Source organism: Rhinoderma darwinii, chromosome 11 (genome assembly GCF_050947455.1).
Source record: "Rhinoderma darwinii isolate aRhiDar2 chromosome 11, aRhiDar2.hap1, whole genome shotgun sequence".
Taxonomy (NCBI): domain Eukaryota; kingdom Metazoa; phylum Chordata; class Amphibia; order Anura; family Rhinodermatidae; genus Rhinoderma; species Rhinoderma darwinii.
The window spans coordinates 8,681,255-8,700,466 of NC_134697.1; the positions used below are offsets into that span (position 1 = coordinate 8,681,255).

Below are 19,212 nucleotides of genomic sequence, written 5' to 3' on the forward strand. Positions count from 1 at the left end.
AGCAAAACCTCCATGGCCATACCCTGGTAACACTAATGTGAACAGAGTCTAAGCCTGTAAAAGTCAATGGGTTTTGTCGGTTCGTATAGCTGTGATGGCTCCGTTATAAATGTCATGACTAGTGTGACGAGAGCCTAAATCTACATAAAATGCTGAGTAATTCGGTTTCATTAAAATTCTCCTGGCTACTATTTGGAATCTGACAGCACTGTGATGACAGACACACCCCTCAAAGATTAACTTACAAATGTAGTCAGTTGAAGAGCCCTGTGGGTGTTCTTTCCATATCATACTACTACACTACAGTGCTCGGTGTAAACCCAACATTACCTACACTGCACCTTAGCAAAGTGAGCTCTGTGCAGACACTGAACAAGTAGGGGGTGTGAGATACATGTGAAGTCAAATTACCTACCACTCAAAATCCCAATGTGAGCACAGGCAAGGCTCCGTGATTGTCCCGAGATAGTCTTTTCCCAGCAGACACTTGGATCCCGGTCTCCTCTTTCGGTAGGTTTTCCTCTCCCCCATCACACAGAAATCCCTCTTAAAAAAAATGTTGAGATCAAAACATTAAACGGGAGCCACAATAGTGTTATGAAGTGTCAATACATTGAGCGCTCACACTCCCTAATATATATAGTACATTCTGTTAAATTGTTGTCGGGGTTACACAATGGCCGGAACGAGGAGGGAGCCCCCCACTCAGGAGTTACCTGTGCTGAAGCGGGAAAAACAAGTAATGTATCCTAAATTATCTGCTTACATATGAAGCAAATGAAATCCATACCGGACACCCCTCAATTTTGTAATGGAGCTTTTGCATTTCTATTTCGGCAAACTCTTCTTCAAATGCCCTTTAGGGACATAGTTCGTGATAAGGAGCCGTCTCTAGTAGCTCAGAAGGCTGAAGGGTCACATATTGTAGAATAGTGCAAGACATAGTGATGGGGTGATGATGTGGAGGTTTTGACACCCAAGGATAAGATATTAAAATGCACCCCCTGGCCCAACCCTTGTCCTTCGGAATTAAATTATATTTCTATCGAAAATGTTTTGATGTAGGGATGCAATTCTTGTAAAATAATAGCATTAAGGCATTATGGTCTTAACAGTCTCCTGTGTTATTCTATTAAGAGCCGCATAGGATAAAGCAGGAAATGCTGATCTGGGCGTATGTAGGCTTCTTTGGTTTGATTCAGTATTTTATTTTTTATTTTTAAAAGAAGATGTTTAACTACTGCCCAGACATAGAGAAAGCCTGTGAGTCCTGCTTCACCCGCACCCTCATAGATTAAGCCTGTGGGTCCTGCTTCACCCGCAACCGCATAGAGAATGCCTGTGAGTCCTGCTTCACCCGCAACCTCAGAGAAAGCCTGTGAGTCCTTCTTCACCCGCAACCTCATAGAGAAAGCCTGTGAGTCCTGCTTCACCCGAAACCTCATAGAGAAAGCCTGTGAGTCCTGCTTCACCCGCAACCTCATAGAGAAAGCCTGTGAGTCCTGCTTCACCCGCAACCTCATAGAGAGAGCCTGTGAGTCCTGCTTCACCTGCAACCTCATAGAGAAAGCCTGTGAGTTCTGCTTCACCCGCAACCTCATAGTGAAAGCCTGTGAGTCCTGCTGCCCGACCCATTCATAAAAAAGCCTGTGAGTCCTGCTTTCTCCGCCCACACAGTGATCTCACTGTATAAACACTCAGAAAAAGCATGTGAGCTCTGCTTCTCCTGCCCACTCATAGAGAAAGCTTTTTAGTCCTGCTCCCCCACCCACTCATAGAGAAACCCTGTGAGTCCTGTTACCTGAGCTCACATGAAATGATCAAAAGATCTCACTGTATACAATCTCAAAGAAAGCCTGGGGGTCCTGCTGCCCCAACCCATTCATAACAAAACCTGGGAGCCCTGCTTCCTCTGCTCACTCATAGGGAATGCCTGTAAATCCTGCTTCCCCGACCCACTTGTAGAAAAAGCCTGTGAGTCCTGCCCCCTGGGTCCACTTATAGAGAAAGTATGTGAGTCCTGCTCCCCTCTGGGTTTGACAGCTTTTCTTGTATAAGTTTGTATACAGGTAGAGCTGTCAACCAGTAGGACTCACAGACTTTTTCTATTAGTGGACATGCAAATCAGGACTCACCAGCTTTCTTTATGATTGTGTATACTGGGTGAGCTGTCAATCACTGTGTGTGGACAAAGAAAGAAGGACTCACAGGCTCTCTCTATGAGTGAACGAAGAAAGAAGGACTCACAGGCTCTCTCTATAAGCGGACGGTGGAAGCAGGACTCACAGGCTCTCTATGAGTGAGTGGGGAAAGCAGAACTCACAGGCTCTCTCTATGAGTGGGCAGGAGAAGCAGGACTCACAGGCTCTTTGAGTGGGCGATGGAAGCAGGAAACACAGGCTCTCTCTATAAGGGGGTGGGAGAAGGAGGACTCACAGGCTCTCTTTATGAGTGTGCAAGGGAATCAGGACTCACAGGCTCTCTCTATGAGTGGGTGGGGGAATCAGGACTCACAGGCTCTCTATGAGTGAGTGGGGGAAGCAGGACTCACAGGCTCCCTCTATGAGGGGACGGGAGACACAAGACTCACAGGCTCTCTCTGAGTGGGTGGGGGAATCAGGACTCACAGGCTCTTTATGAGTAGGTTGGGGAAGCAGGACTCACAGGCTCTCTCTCTGAGTGGGTGGGGGAAATAGGACTCACAGGCTCTCTCTATGAGGGGGGTGGGAGAAGCATGACTCACAGGCTCTCTCTCTGAGTGGGCAGGGGAATCAGGACTCACATGCTTTCTATGTGAGAAGGTGGGGGATGCAGGTCTCATAGGTTCTCTCTCTGAGTGCTAAGAAAATATTGAATAAAATAATAAAAAAAACAATATATCCCCTCCCTTCTGACACTTTAACCTTTAAAAGTGGATTTGATTTGTTGCTACTGACAGAGGGTTCCTACATTGTTTCTCTCATGGGTGCAAAGGGGAAATAATCTGCACGCAATGTGGTGATAACTGCGAGAACGTTCTCTGATAAATAGTTTGGTTATTAGAGATTACGCCCCTTCTCTCCATTAGTTTTTACTGAACCCTAGGCAGATGCCTACTCTGTCTACATTTTTTCTGACCCCTGGATGATCACACTTATAAAGGTTGCCTTATTATGATTTGATCAGTAGAGATAATGGGTGAGAATTCCCCTCTGCAGTCTATTAAAATAAAGATTTTTGTCACCAAACAGATCCTCTACCTGACTGAGGGGGCTGGGTATAATGTAAAAACTCTGCATAGCACAATAGCGCACTGCAAGTGCCAGATGATCCAGCGCTTTTCTAAATTTCCCTGTTGTCCCTCCCCAAAAGTTGGCAAGTATACATGTAAAGGATTTGCCTGACACAGCTTCTGTGTCGACGCCCGTGGTTAATCAGTCTGCACCTGCTCTTAGGTCTGATAGAGTGACTCGATCTGCTACCACTCAGGCTGGAAGGCTCAGGAGTGGGAGAACCTATCACAGCCTGGCCAGACGGTTATAGCTCCCGCCCTCGGTTTATGTATACCTTCATTTGCTTCTTGTCTTTGCCAGTGATTCTGTCTTGTTTCCTGGCTCTGCTGTTCCTGCTTGTACTATTGACCTCTGCTCCATATTGACCCTGGCTTTACTGACTACTCTCCTGCTCTGCGTTTGGTACCTCGTACACTCCTGGTTTGACTCGGCTCGTTCACTACTCTTGTTGCTCACGGTGTTGCCGTGGGCAACTGCCCCATTTCCCTTGCTTCTGTATACCCTTGTCTGTTTGTCTGTCATGCACTTATTGAGCGTAAGGACCGTCGCCCAGTTGTACGCCGTCGCCTAGTTACGGGCCACGCAAGTAGGCAGGGACTGAGTGGCGGGTAGATTAGGGCTCACCTGTCTGTCTCCTTACCCCGACATTACAATACATGAAGGCATCCTGATTTTGAATGAAAGCACTGGCACAGCGATCAGCTGATTGCAGCAAATCCAGCCTGTCTAACCCCCGATGATCATCGAGAAAGCCGCCTTTGGCTTATAGAAGGGGTCCCAATTTAGAAATCCACCTTCCCCTACATCTATATGCCCTAATAGGAACAGGAGTTGTCTTCAAGAGATAAACTCCTTTAAGTGGCCCTTTAATTATGGAATATGAAGGCTGTTTTTAATTCAGGACAGAAATCGTACAGACCTTCACCCCCTCCCCGGCAAATAAAACATATATATATATTTAATAAATAGTTATTTTTCCAAAATCCTGTTATCTCACTAGAAACCAATAGGAAACATTTCCAGACCTGGAGGCTCCTTTAAGCTTTTAGTGGGAAGGAAGCGTGTGACGAGAAACCAGATTTTTGTTTGCCGTTACATATTGCGCATCCGTTCATGAAAGGTTAAATGAATATTTTACTATCTTAATCCTCTGCGGCTGTAATAACATTTCTGCGAGAGAAGAAAGTGGGCGTAATCAATACAACACAGATAAACGAACTTCCTTCAGGGAGAACACCTACGCTTCTTTTAATTGAGGGATAATTATGGAGCCGCTCGCTTCTTGTTTAGGTTACAGACAGGAGACGGCGAGCTTTTAATCCTACGAGCCACACACAAGTCAACGGAAGAAAATCTACAACCGCATATTTTCCGAAGAGGATAAAACCACCGGGAAATGTTGGACGGAGTGCAGACTTAATACATATTTTACAAATATAGCAATTCTAGAATTTTGTGTAGAAAATATTTTCTGCAACTTTCTTACATATTTAGTGCTTCAATCCCTCATTTTGAAGATCTCTGCTTGTTATCCGTGAATGAAGACATGGATTGTAAACTTTGAGAAGCTGAAAACCTGACCTAGTCCTGTTCACATAGATCAGGGTTTGTTACAATGTATCAGTGTAGTTCAGAGGTTTCAGCTGAGAGTTCATGACGGGAGGGTGATGTTTGCTGCTGTGTTTAGCTCATAGAGAATTGCCTACAATGATACATTGTTGCAAACCCTTTGCTGACTTAAGGGAGATATTACATTATGACAGCCCCTTATTGAAGTAAAGCCAACCCAGTGATCGGCATGGAGGCAGCTGGCCTTGCATTTCTCCCTGCAGAGGCCACTACAGGGGAAGTGTAGTATTGCATGGCACCAGGGACAGTGCTATGCAGAAGTAGAAGTCCCACCCAGGCCCTGGTGCCTGAGGGGGATCAGAGGCCATCCGTCACCAAGGCTGGATTAAGGTTGCTGGTGGCTCCTAGGAAAATAATTTGGCGAAGGCACCCACCTCTGGGACCCAGACCCCACCCGACCCCATAATGGAGCCAGATATAAAAGAGGCAGCTGCACATTCCGATGGCCCTCTCCACTGTATGTGAATCATGAAGACAACTGAACCAGCGTCTATCCCAGACTTCAGCGGAGAGAACCATACACATGCTTGGCCACCTCTTCTTGGCTGGGTAAGATCACCAAAAGACCATGAGGGGTTCCCGATTTTGCGGAAAGATGGTCTCCCAGAGAAGAGCAGTATATACACTACCCAGCGGTGGTATCTGCATATACTGCTCGTGACCACGGAGGTCCGTAATTGGCTGCAGCGGTCACGTGAATAATGTATGTGATGTCATCGCTGCAGGACCGGAAGAGACTGCCGGAGCATAGGGATTGGAGCGAAGAGGTGAGTATTTTTTTTTATTATTTTATAGCATTTACTGCAATTTATGAAATGTTTAAATATCTCAGACAACCCCTTTAGGTCTCTGCATGGCGCCCATTCGGATGGAGGGCTGACCTTGTAATACATGGTCAAGTGTGCCAGAAGGAAAGCTGCTCTCTTAATTCTGGCTAATAGAGGGGGCACCTAGGCAGAGAACCCCCTCTATGATGTCCATATCCTTGAATAGGCTATGGAAAGGGGTTTTCTTATTGGAACAACCCCTTCAACCCCTTTCACAGTAGTTTAGTCATTATTAATGGTTCTTTTGCTCATCCTTCTACTTCTGGTCTTGTAAAATTTTACATTATTTTGCAATTCTGTGCCGGACGATCAGCCTTTATCTTCGGTGCCGAGAACCAGTGCAGATCTACATTGTTTTCAAACAAGCGGGTGAGAAATGAGTCCATGGATGATGGAAGGGTCATGAAGAGGGAAACAAACAAGATATTTCTCTCCTGGGTGGCAAAACCTAGCACCATAATGGAAGAATGGAAGGGGCCATTTGGATCTTTGCTATGCGGGTCCTTCTCTAATTGTTCCCTAAATCTAATTGGCAACATGGCAATTGCGAAGAATTCCAACTTCACTTGATGATTTGTATTACTTTATCCCAAGCATTTGCCCCTTATACTCTCTGTCATTGTACCTCTCCTGGTATAATGGTTCTTAGAGTCGCTTGATATGCGCGGCGCTCCTTCTCAATATTCGGGTAAGTACTAGAGCGGTTACACTAAGGGATTTTCCATTTAAAAGCTTCAGTTTATAGGTTAATGGCACTAAAATTTCTGTGTGTGATTATAATATATATGAGTTTATTTTTATTGTGCTCCTAATTGCGCCATTTCAATTCAGTTTCCTGCAAGATCAAAAAAGCCCGAATTCTATTTATTTTAGAAATGTCTTCGAGCAGGAAGGTTCTTACCGGAGACAGATCAATATCTTGTATTTGTTTGTTATTTAGAAAAGTATCTACGAGCAGATTATGATTAATGCTAAAACGATAATGCGGAATATCTATACGTCACACGATAAGCTTGAAAGTGCTAAATGATCATCTACAGGGTGATATAGATTGTGTAGGAAACGATGTTATTAATGAACGCTGAATACCGTAGAATATTTAAAGGGAACCTGTCCTCCACATGCTGCTCACTGAGGGCAGCACAATGTAGTGACGCACACGCCGATTTCAGTGGTTTATCACTTATGTGCTAGTGTGAAGCATTTTCCGAGCACTTACATGTAGAGCCCGGGTAGCATCGCCAGAAAGGAGTTCGGCGGACTCATAAAATATGCTGCTAGCTCCGCCCACTCTCTGCTAGTTCCACCTATTTTTTGCTGATTGACAGATGTTTCTCTATTACTGTTTATAGGGAGACCTCTATTAAACAGTGATGAGTGAACGGAGATAGATAGATAGATAGATAGATAGATAGATAGATAGATAGATAGATAGATAGATAGATAGATAGATAGATAGATAGATAGATAGATAGATAGATAGATAGATAGATAGATAGATAGATAAATAGATATACAAAAATGTGAATACTAATGCCACCTAAGCACTATAAATAAAAAGATATGCATTGCTGCTAGATCTACTTACAATAGTGAGGTTCTTAGCGCACATTTTGATCAAATTGTGTGAGCCCACCTGCCACAACAAGGCGACCTCTATGGGTGGGTCCCTACGCCGCTCGTACCACAAGAACTGGAGCTAAGCCTACATATACCTGGGGATGTAGGCTTAGCTCTAGTTCTGGGGGTACGAGCGGCGTAGGGACTCACCCTATAGAGGTTGCCTTGTTGTGGCAGGTGGGCTCACACAATTTGATCAAAATGTGCGCTAAGAACCTCACTATTGTAAGTAGATTTATCAGTAATGCATATCTTTTTATCTATAGTGCTAAGGTGGTATTAGTGTTCGCAGTGTGCTGTCACCATTTTTGTATATTGTATTGCCTTGAAGCCTTAGGCTTCCTTGCACCTGTATACGTGTTTTGTTTCATTTTGCTGGAATGTGTTGTTCAAACGTGGATATTTTTAGATAGATAGATAGATAGATAGATAGATAGATAGATAGATAGATAGATAGATAGATAGATAGATAGCTAATAATATAGATAGATAGATAGATAGATAGATAGATAGATAGATAGATAGATAGATAGATAGATAGATAGATAGATAGATAGATAGATAGATAGATAGATAGATAGATAGATAGATAGATAGATAGATAGATAGCTAATAATATAGATAGATAGATAGATAGATAGATAGATAGATAGATAGATAGATAGATAGATAGATAGATAGATAGATAGATAGATAGATAGATAGATAGATAGATAGATATTGTAAAACAGTGTTGTAAGGTGATCCTACGCCTAAAAAACACACATTACTCACTTCAATTAAAACATCACACCCCTCCAGCCTTACATTGACTTGATAAATGTAATACCTGGTTGTGCAAATGCCAGTTTTCAAAGTCATTTTCATTACATTTCCGTCCAAAAATGGATTTGTAATCCACCTTCACCAGCTGCCATTCTGAGAGAAGACTGAAATGTCCGAAGACCCTGTACCAAGAAAAAAAAAAAAAAACAGAAAATCAGCCAAGATTAATGTCTACACTTGATGTATGAGATGGAAATGCTGCTTTAAGTGTAAACCTAATAAAACTTTTGCTGGAATATTTTTCCTCTGACTTGAGGTGATTCCGTTCTCCTGAGCATTGAGGGCGGTGGGTCGATGCTGCGCCTGCATTGAGTGCTTGTGTACGAGTAGGTGACTCTTCGTTCTTACACAAGGTACATCTTAACACAGCAGTAGTTCAATACACGAGGCATTTGGCAGAATACTTGACTACTTAGTTCCCATGAGAAGACGGTCCCTGTCAACTAAAATATACGCATTAGTACAAAGTATTGTACTTTACTGTGAATCTCCACTATGTGTTCATAAATAGTAGCCATCACAGCAGTGGTCCTATCTGGCCTGCCATGTTGGGGGTTATAACATAATCATGGAATTAGAGTAAACTCTGTCATGAGAGGCTTTTTTTCAGTATTCAACTGAATTGACCACGGGAGAGGGAGGAGTCTTGTGGGTAGAACCCGAACTGCTAATTTCAGCCAATCAGCAATTGACGCTGGGAGCAGATGACAGACACGGCTCTCTTCCCATTGCCCCTTTTACACCCTTTCAAACCTCTGTTTTTGTGTATTGGCAATGAAGCAGATCTACAATTAATTGCTGTACATATAACAGAATATCCTACTCATAACTCACATTATCATACACTTAATATACAATTACATACAGGTAACATGTACCGTAGCGTGATCTACACATAGTATCAAACTCATAACAGACAGTATTGTACACATAAAATACAATATCATACACAACGTACAGTGCGATACACATCCTATACAAAATCATACACAACATACAGTGCTATAAACACGACAAACAGAATCATACACATAACATGCGGTGCTATACACATAACCTACGGAATCCTACACATGACATACAGAATCCTACACATGACATACAGGGCTATACACATGACCTACAGAATCATACACATGACATTGATACAGTGTTATAAACACAACAAACAGAATCATACACATAACATACAGGGCTATACACATGACATACAGAATCATATACATAACATTCAGAATCCTACAAATAAAATACAGAATCTTACACATAACATACAGAATCTTACACATAACATACAGAATCATATACATAAACAGAATCCTACACATGACATACAGTGCTATAAACACGACAAACAGAATCATACACATAACATAAGGTGCTATACACATAACATACAGAATCCTACACATAACATACAGAATCCTACACATAACATACCGAATCCTACACATAACATACAGAATCCTACACATAACATACAGAATCCTACACATAAAATACAGATTCCTACACATAACATACATCATACACGACATACAGAATCCTACACATAACATACAGAATCCTACACATAACATACAGAATCCTACACATAACATACAGAATCCTACACATAACATACAGGGCTATACACATGACATACATAATCATACACATGACATACAGAATCATATACATGACATACAGAATCATACACGTCATACAGAATCATACACGACATACAGAATCCTACACATAACATACAGGGCTATACACATGACACACAGAATCATATACATGACATACAGAATCCTACACGACATACAGAATCATACACGTCATACAGAATCATACACGACATACAGAATCCTACACATAACATACAGGGCTATACACATGACATACAGAATCATATACATGACATACAGAATCCTACACGACATACAGAATCATACACGTCATACAGATTCCTATACATAACATTCAGAATCCTGCACATAACATACAGAATCCTACACATAACATACAGAATCCTACACATAACATACCGAATCCTACACATAACATACCGAATCCTACACATAACATACAGAATCCTACACATAACATACAGAATCATACACATAACATACCGAATCCTACACATAACATACAGAATCCTACACATAACATACAGAATCCTACACATAACATACAGAATCATATACATAACATACAGAATCCTACACATAACATACAGAATCCTACACATAACATACAGAATCCTACACAACATACAGAATCATACACGTCATACAGAATCATACACGACATACAGAATCCTACACATAACATACAGGGCTATACACATGACATACAGAATCATATACATGACATACAGAATCATACACGTCATACAGATTCCTATACATAACATTCAGAATCCTGCACATAACATACAGAATCCTACACATAACAAACAGAATCCTACACATAACATACAGATTCCTACACATAACATACAGAATCCTACACATAACATACAGAATCCTACACATAACATACAGAATCCTACACATAACATACAGAATCCTACACATAACATACAGATTCCTACACATAACATACATCATACACGTCATACAGAATCCTACACATAACATACCGAATCCTACACATAACATACAGAATCCTACACATAACATACAGAATCTTACACATAACATACAGAATCCTACACATAACATACAGAATCCTACACAACATACAGAATCCTACACATAACATACAGAATCCTAGACATAACATACATAATCCTACACATAACATACAGAATCCTACACATAACATACAGAATCATACACATAACATACAGAATCCTACACATAAAATACAGATTCCTACACATAACATACATCATACACGACATACAGAATCCTACACATAACATACAGAATCCTACACATAACATACAGAATCCTACACATAACATACAGAATCCTACACATAACATATAGAATCCTACACATATTATACAGGGCTATACACATGACATACATAATCATACACATGACATACAGAATCATATACATGACATACAGAATCATACACGTCATACAGAATCATACACGACATACAGAATCCTACACATAACATACAGGGCTATACACATGACATACAGAATCATATACATGACATACAGAATCATATACATGACATACAGAATCATACACGTCATACAGATTCCTATACATAACATTCAGAATCCTGCACATAACATACAGAATCCTACACATAACAAACAGAATCCTACACATAACATACAGAATCCTACACATAACATACCGAATCCTACACATAACATACCGAATCCTACACATAACATACAGAATCCTACACATTACATACAGAATCATACACATAACATACCGAATCCTACACATAACATACAGAATCATACACATAACATACAGAATCCTACACATAACATACAGAATCCTACACATAACATACAGAATCCTACACATAACAAACATAATCATACACGACATACAGAATCCTACACATAACATACAGAATCCTACACATAACATACAGAATCATATACATGACATACAGAATCCTACACGACATACAGAATCCTACACATAACATACAGATTCCTACACATAACATACAGAATCTTACACATAACATACAGAATCCTACACATAACATACAGAATCATATACATAACATACAGAATCCTACACATAACATACAGAATCCTACACATAACATACAGAATCCTACACATAACATACAGAATCCTACACAACATACAGAATCATACACGTCATACAGAATCATACACGACATACAGAATCCTACACATAACATACAGGGCTATACACATGACATACAGAATCATATACATGACATACAGAATCATACACGTCATACAGATTCTTATACATAACATTCAGAATCCTGCACATAACATACAGAATCCTACACATAACAAACAGAATCCTACACATAACATACAGAATCCTACACATAACATACAGAATCCTACACATAACATACAGAATCCTACACATAACATACAGAATCCTACACATAACATACAGAATCCTACACATAACCTACAGATTCCTACACATAACATACATCATACACGTCATACAGAATCCTACACATAACATACCGAATCCTACACATAACATACAGAATCCTACACATAACATACAGAATCTTACACATAACATACAGAATCCTACACATAACATACAGAATCCTACACAACATACAGAATCCTACACATAACATACAGAATCCTACACAACATACAGAATCATACACGTCATACAGAATCATACACGACATACAGAATCCTACACATAACATACAGGGCTATACACATGACATACAGAATCATATACATGACATACAGAATCATACACGTCATACAGATTCCTATACATAACATTCAGAATCCTGCACATAACATACAGAATCCTACACATAACAAACAGAATCCTACACATAACATACAGATTCCTACACATAACATACAGAATCCTACACATAACATACAGAATCCTACACATAACATACAGAATCCTACACATAACATACAGAATCCTACACATAACATACAGATTCCTACACATAACATACATCATACACGTCATACAGAATCCTACACATAACATACCGAATCCTACACATAACATACAGAATCCTACACATAACATACAGAATCTTACACATAACATACAGAATCCTACACATAACATACAGAATCCTACACAACATACAGAATCCTACACATAACATACAGAATCCTAGACATAACATACATAATCCTACACATAACATACAGAATCCTACACATAACATACAGAATCATACACATAACATACAGAATCCTACACATAAAATACAGATTCCTACACATAACATACATCATACACGACATACAGAATCCTACACATAACATACAGAATCCTACACATAACATACAGAATCCTACACATAACATACAGAATCCTACACATAACATATAGAATCCTACACATATTATACAGGGCTATACACATGACATACATAATCATACACATGACATACAGAATCATATACATGACATACAGAATCATACACGTCATACAGAATCATACACGACATACAGAATCCTACACATAACATACAGGGCTATACACATGACATACAGAATCATATACATGACATACAGAATCATATACATGACATACAGAATCATACACGTCATACAGATTCCTATACATAACATTCAGAATCCTGCACATAACATACAGAATCCTACACATAACAAACAGAATCCTACACATAACATACAGAATCCTACACATAACATACCGAATCCTACACATAACATACCGAATCCTACACATAACATACAGAATCCTACACATAACATACAGAATCATACACATAACATACCGAATCCTACACATAACATACAGAATCATACACATAACATACAGAATCCTACACATAACATACAGAATCCTACACATAACATACAGAATCCTACACATAACAAACATAATCATACACGACATACAGAATCCTACACATAACATACAGAATCCTACACATAACATACAGAATCATATACATGACATACAGAATCCTACACGACATACAGAATCCTACACATAACATACAGATTCCTACACATAACATACAGAATCTTACACATAACATACAGAATCCTACACATAACATACAGAATCATATACATAACATACAGAATCCTACACATAACATACAGAATCCTACACATAACATACAGAATCCTACACATAACATACAGAATCCTACACAACATACAGAATCATACACGTCATACAGAATCATACACGACATACAGAATCCTACACATAACATACAGGGCTATACACATGACATACAGAATCATATACATGACATACAGAATCATACACGTCATACAGATTCTTATACATAACATTCAAAATCCTGCACATAACATACAGAATCCTACACATAACATACAGAATCATACACATAACATACCGAATCCTACACATAACATACAGAATCATACACATAACATACAGAATCCTACACATAACATACAGAATCCTACACATAACATACAGAATCCTACACATAACAAACATAATCATACACGACATACAGAATCCTACACATAACATACAGAATCCTACACATAACATACAGAATCATATACATGACATACAGAATCCTACACGACATACAGAATCCTACACATAACATACAGATTCCTACACATAACATACAGAATCTTACACATAACATACAGAATCCTACACATAACATACAGAATCATATACATAACATACAGAATCCTACACATAACATACAGAATCCTACACATAACATACAGAATCCTACACATAACATACAGAATCCTACACAACATACAGAATCATACACGTCATACAGAATCATACACGACATACAGAATCCTACACATAACATACAGGGCTATACACATGACATACAGAATCATATACATGACATACAGAATCATACACGTCATACAGATTCTTATACATAACATTCAAAATCCTGCACATAACATACAGAATCCTACACATAACAAACAGAATCCTACACATAACATACAGAATCCTACACATAACATACAGAATCCTACACATAATATACAGAATCCTACACATAACATACAGAATCCTACACATAACATACAGAATCCTACACATAACCTACAGATTCCTACACATAACATACATCATACACGTCATACAGAATCCTACACATAACATACCGAATCCTACACATAACATACAGAATCCTACACATAACATACAGAATCTTACACATAACATACAGAATCCTACACATAACATACAGAATCCTACACAACATACAGAATCCTACACATAACATACAGAATCCTAGACATAACATACATAATCCTACACATAACATACAGAATCCTACACATAACATACAGAATCATACACATAACATACAGAATCCTACACATAAAATACAGATTCCTACACATAACATACATCATACACGACATACAGAATCCTACACATAACATACAGAATCCTACACATAACATACAGAATCCTACACATATTATACAGGGCTATACACATGACATACATAATCATACACATGACATACAGAATCATATACATGACATACAGAATCATACACGTCATACAGAATCATACACGACATACAGAATCCTACACATAACATACAGGGCTATACACATGACATACAGAATCATATACATGACATACAGAATCCTACACGACATACAGAATCATACACGTCATACAGATTCCTATACATAACATTCAGAATCCTGCACATAACATACCGAATCCTACACATAACATACAGAATCCTACACATAACATACAGAATCCTACACATAACATACAGAATCCTACACATAACATACAGAATCCTACACATAACATACAGAATCCTACACATAACATACAGAATCCTACACATAACATACCGAATCCTACACATAACATACAGAATCCTACTCATAACATACAGAATCCTACACATAACATACAGAATCATACACGACATACAGAATCAGACACATAACATACAGAATCTTACACATAACATACAGAATCCTACACATAACATACAGAATCCTACACATAACATACAGAATCCTACACAACATACAGAATCATACACGTCATACAGAATCCTACACATAACATACAGAATCCTACACATAACATACAGAATCTTACACATAACATACAGAATCCTACACATAACATACAGAATCCTACACATAACATACAGAATCCTACACATAACATACAGAATCATACACATAACATACAGAATCCTACACATAACATACCGAATCCTACACATAACATACCGAATCCTACACATAACATACAGAATCCTACACATAACATACAGAATCTTACACATAACATACAGAATCCTACACATAACATACAGAATCCTACACAACATACAGAATCCTACACATAACATACAGAATCCTACACATAACATACAGAATCCTACACATAACATACCGAATCCTACACATAACATACAGAATCCTACACATAACATACAGAATCCTACACATAAAATACAGATTCCTACACATAACATACATCATACACGACATACAGAATCCTACACATAACATACAGAATCCTACACATAACATACAGAATCCTACACATAACATACAGAATCCTACACATAACATACAGGGCTATACACATGACATACAGAATCATATACATGACATACAGAATCATACACGTCATACAGAATCATACACGACATACAGAATCCTACACATAACATACAGGGCTATACACATGACATACAGAATCATATACATGACATACAGAATCCTACACGACATACAGAATCATACACGTCATACAGAATCATACACGACATACAGAATCCTACACATAACATACAGGGCTATACACATGACATACAGAATCATATACATGACATACAGAATCCTACACGACATACAGAATCATACACGTCATACAGATTCCTATACATAACATTCAGAATCCTGCACATAACATACAGAATCCTACACATAACATACAGAATCCTACACATAACATACCGAATCCTACACATAACATACCGAATCCTACACATAACATACATAATCCTACACATAACATACAGAATCATACACATAACATACCGAATCCTACACATAACATACAGAATCCTACACATAACATACAGAATCCTACACATAACATACAGAATCCTACACAACACACAGAATCATACACGTCATACAGAATCATACACGACATACAGAATCCTACACATAACATACAGGGCTATACACATGACATACAGAATCATATACATGACATACAGAATCATACACGTCATACAGATTCCTATACATAACATTCAGAATCCTGCACATAACATACAGAATCCTACACATAACAAACAGAATCCTACACATAACATACAGATTCCTACACATAACATACAGAATCCTACACATAACATACAGAATCCTACACATAACATACAGAATCCTACACATAACATACAGAATCCTACACATAACATACAGATTCCTACACATAACATACATCATACACGTCATACAGAATCCTACACATAACATACCGAATCCTACACATAACATACAGAATCCTACACATAACATACAGAATCTTACACATAACATACAGAATCCTACACATAACATACAGAATCCTACACAACATACAGAATCCTACACAACATACAGAATCCTACACATAACATACAGAATCCTACACATAACATACAGAATCCTACACATAACATACAGAATCATGCACATAACATACAGAATCCTACACATAAAATACAGATTCCTACACATAACATACATCATACACGACATACAGAATCCTACACATAACATACAGAATCCTACACATAACATACAGAATCATACACATAACATACAGAATCCTACACATAACATACAGAATCCTACACATAACATATAGAATCCTACACATATTATACAGGGCTATACACATGACATACATAATCATACACATGACATACAGAATCATATACATGACATACAGAATCATACACGTCATACAGAATCATACACGACATACAGAATCCTACACATAACATACAGGGCTATACACATGACATACAGAATCATATACATGACATACAGAATCATATACATGACATACAGAATCATACACGTCATACAGATTCCTATACATAACATTCAGAATCCTGCACATAACATACAGAATCCTACACATAACAAACAGAATCCTACACATAACATACAGAATCCTACACATAACATACCGAATCCTACACATAACATACCGAATCCTACACATAACATACAGAATCCTACACATAACATACAGAATCATACACATAACATACCGAATCCTACACATAACATACAGAATCATACACATAACATACAGAATCCTACACATAACATACAGAATCCTACACATAACATACAGAATCCTACACATAACAAACATAATCATACACGACATACAGAATCCTACACATAACATACAGAATTCTACACATAACATACAGAATCATATACATGACATACAGAATCCTACACGACATACAGAATCCTACACATAACATACAGATTCCTACACATAACATACAGAATTTTACACATAACATACAGAATCCTACACATAACATACAGAATCATATACATAACATACAGAATCCTACACATAACATACAGAATCCTACACATAACATACAGAATCCTACACATAACATACAGAATCCTACACAACATACAGAATCATACACGTCATACAGAATCATACACGACATACAGAATCCTACACATAACATACAGGGCTATACACATGACATACAGAATCATATACATGACATACAGAATCATACACGTCATACAGATTCTTATACATAACATTCAGAATCCTGCACATAACATACAGAATCCTACACATAACAAACAGAATCCTACACATAACATACAGAATCCTACACATAACATACAGAATCCTACACATAACATACAGAATCCTACACATAACATACAGAATCCTACACATAACATACAGAATCCTACACATAACCTACAGATTCCTACACATAACATACATCATACACGTCATACAGAATCCTACACATAACATACCGAATCCTACACATAACATACAGAATCCTACACATAACATACAGAATCTTACACATAACATACAGAATCCTACACATAACATACAGAATCCTACACAACATACAGAATCCTACACATAACATACAGAATCCTAGACATAACATACATAATCCTACACATAACATACAGAATCCTACACATAACATACAGAATCATACACATAACATACAGAATCCTACACATAAAATACAGATTCCTACACATAACATACATCATACACGACATACAGAATCCTACACATAACATACAGAATCCTACACATAACATACAGAATCCTACACATAACATACAGAAT

The 19,212-nt window shown here is 38.3% G+C and overlaps 1 protein-coding gene across 1 annotated transcript in view; it reads right to left on the bottom strand.

Annotated features, from left to right (window-relative positions):
* SORCS3 (sortilin related VPS10 domain containing receptor 3) overlaps positions 1-19,212 on the bottom strand; it is a 550,689-nt gene that overhangs the window by 61,084 nt on the left and 470,393 nt on the right. The window contains exons 15-16 of the mRNA XM_075842847.1: positions 8,178-8,295; positions 416-546 (exon numbers count right to left, since the gene is read on the bottom strand). Of these exons, the coding sequence (XP_075698962.1) occupies positions 416-546; positions 8,178-8,295 (249 nt within the window). The remainder of the gene's footprint in view (positions 1-415; positions 547-8,177; positions 8,296-19,212) is intronic.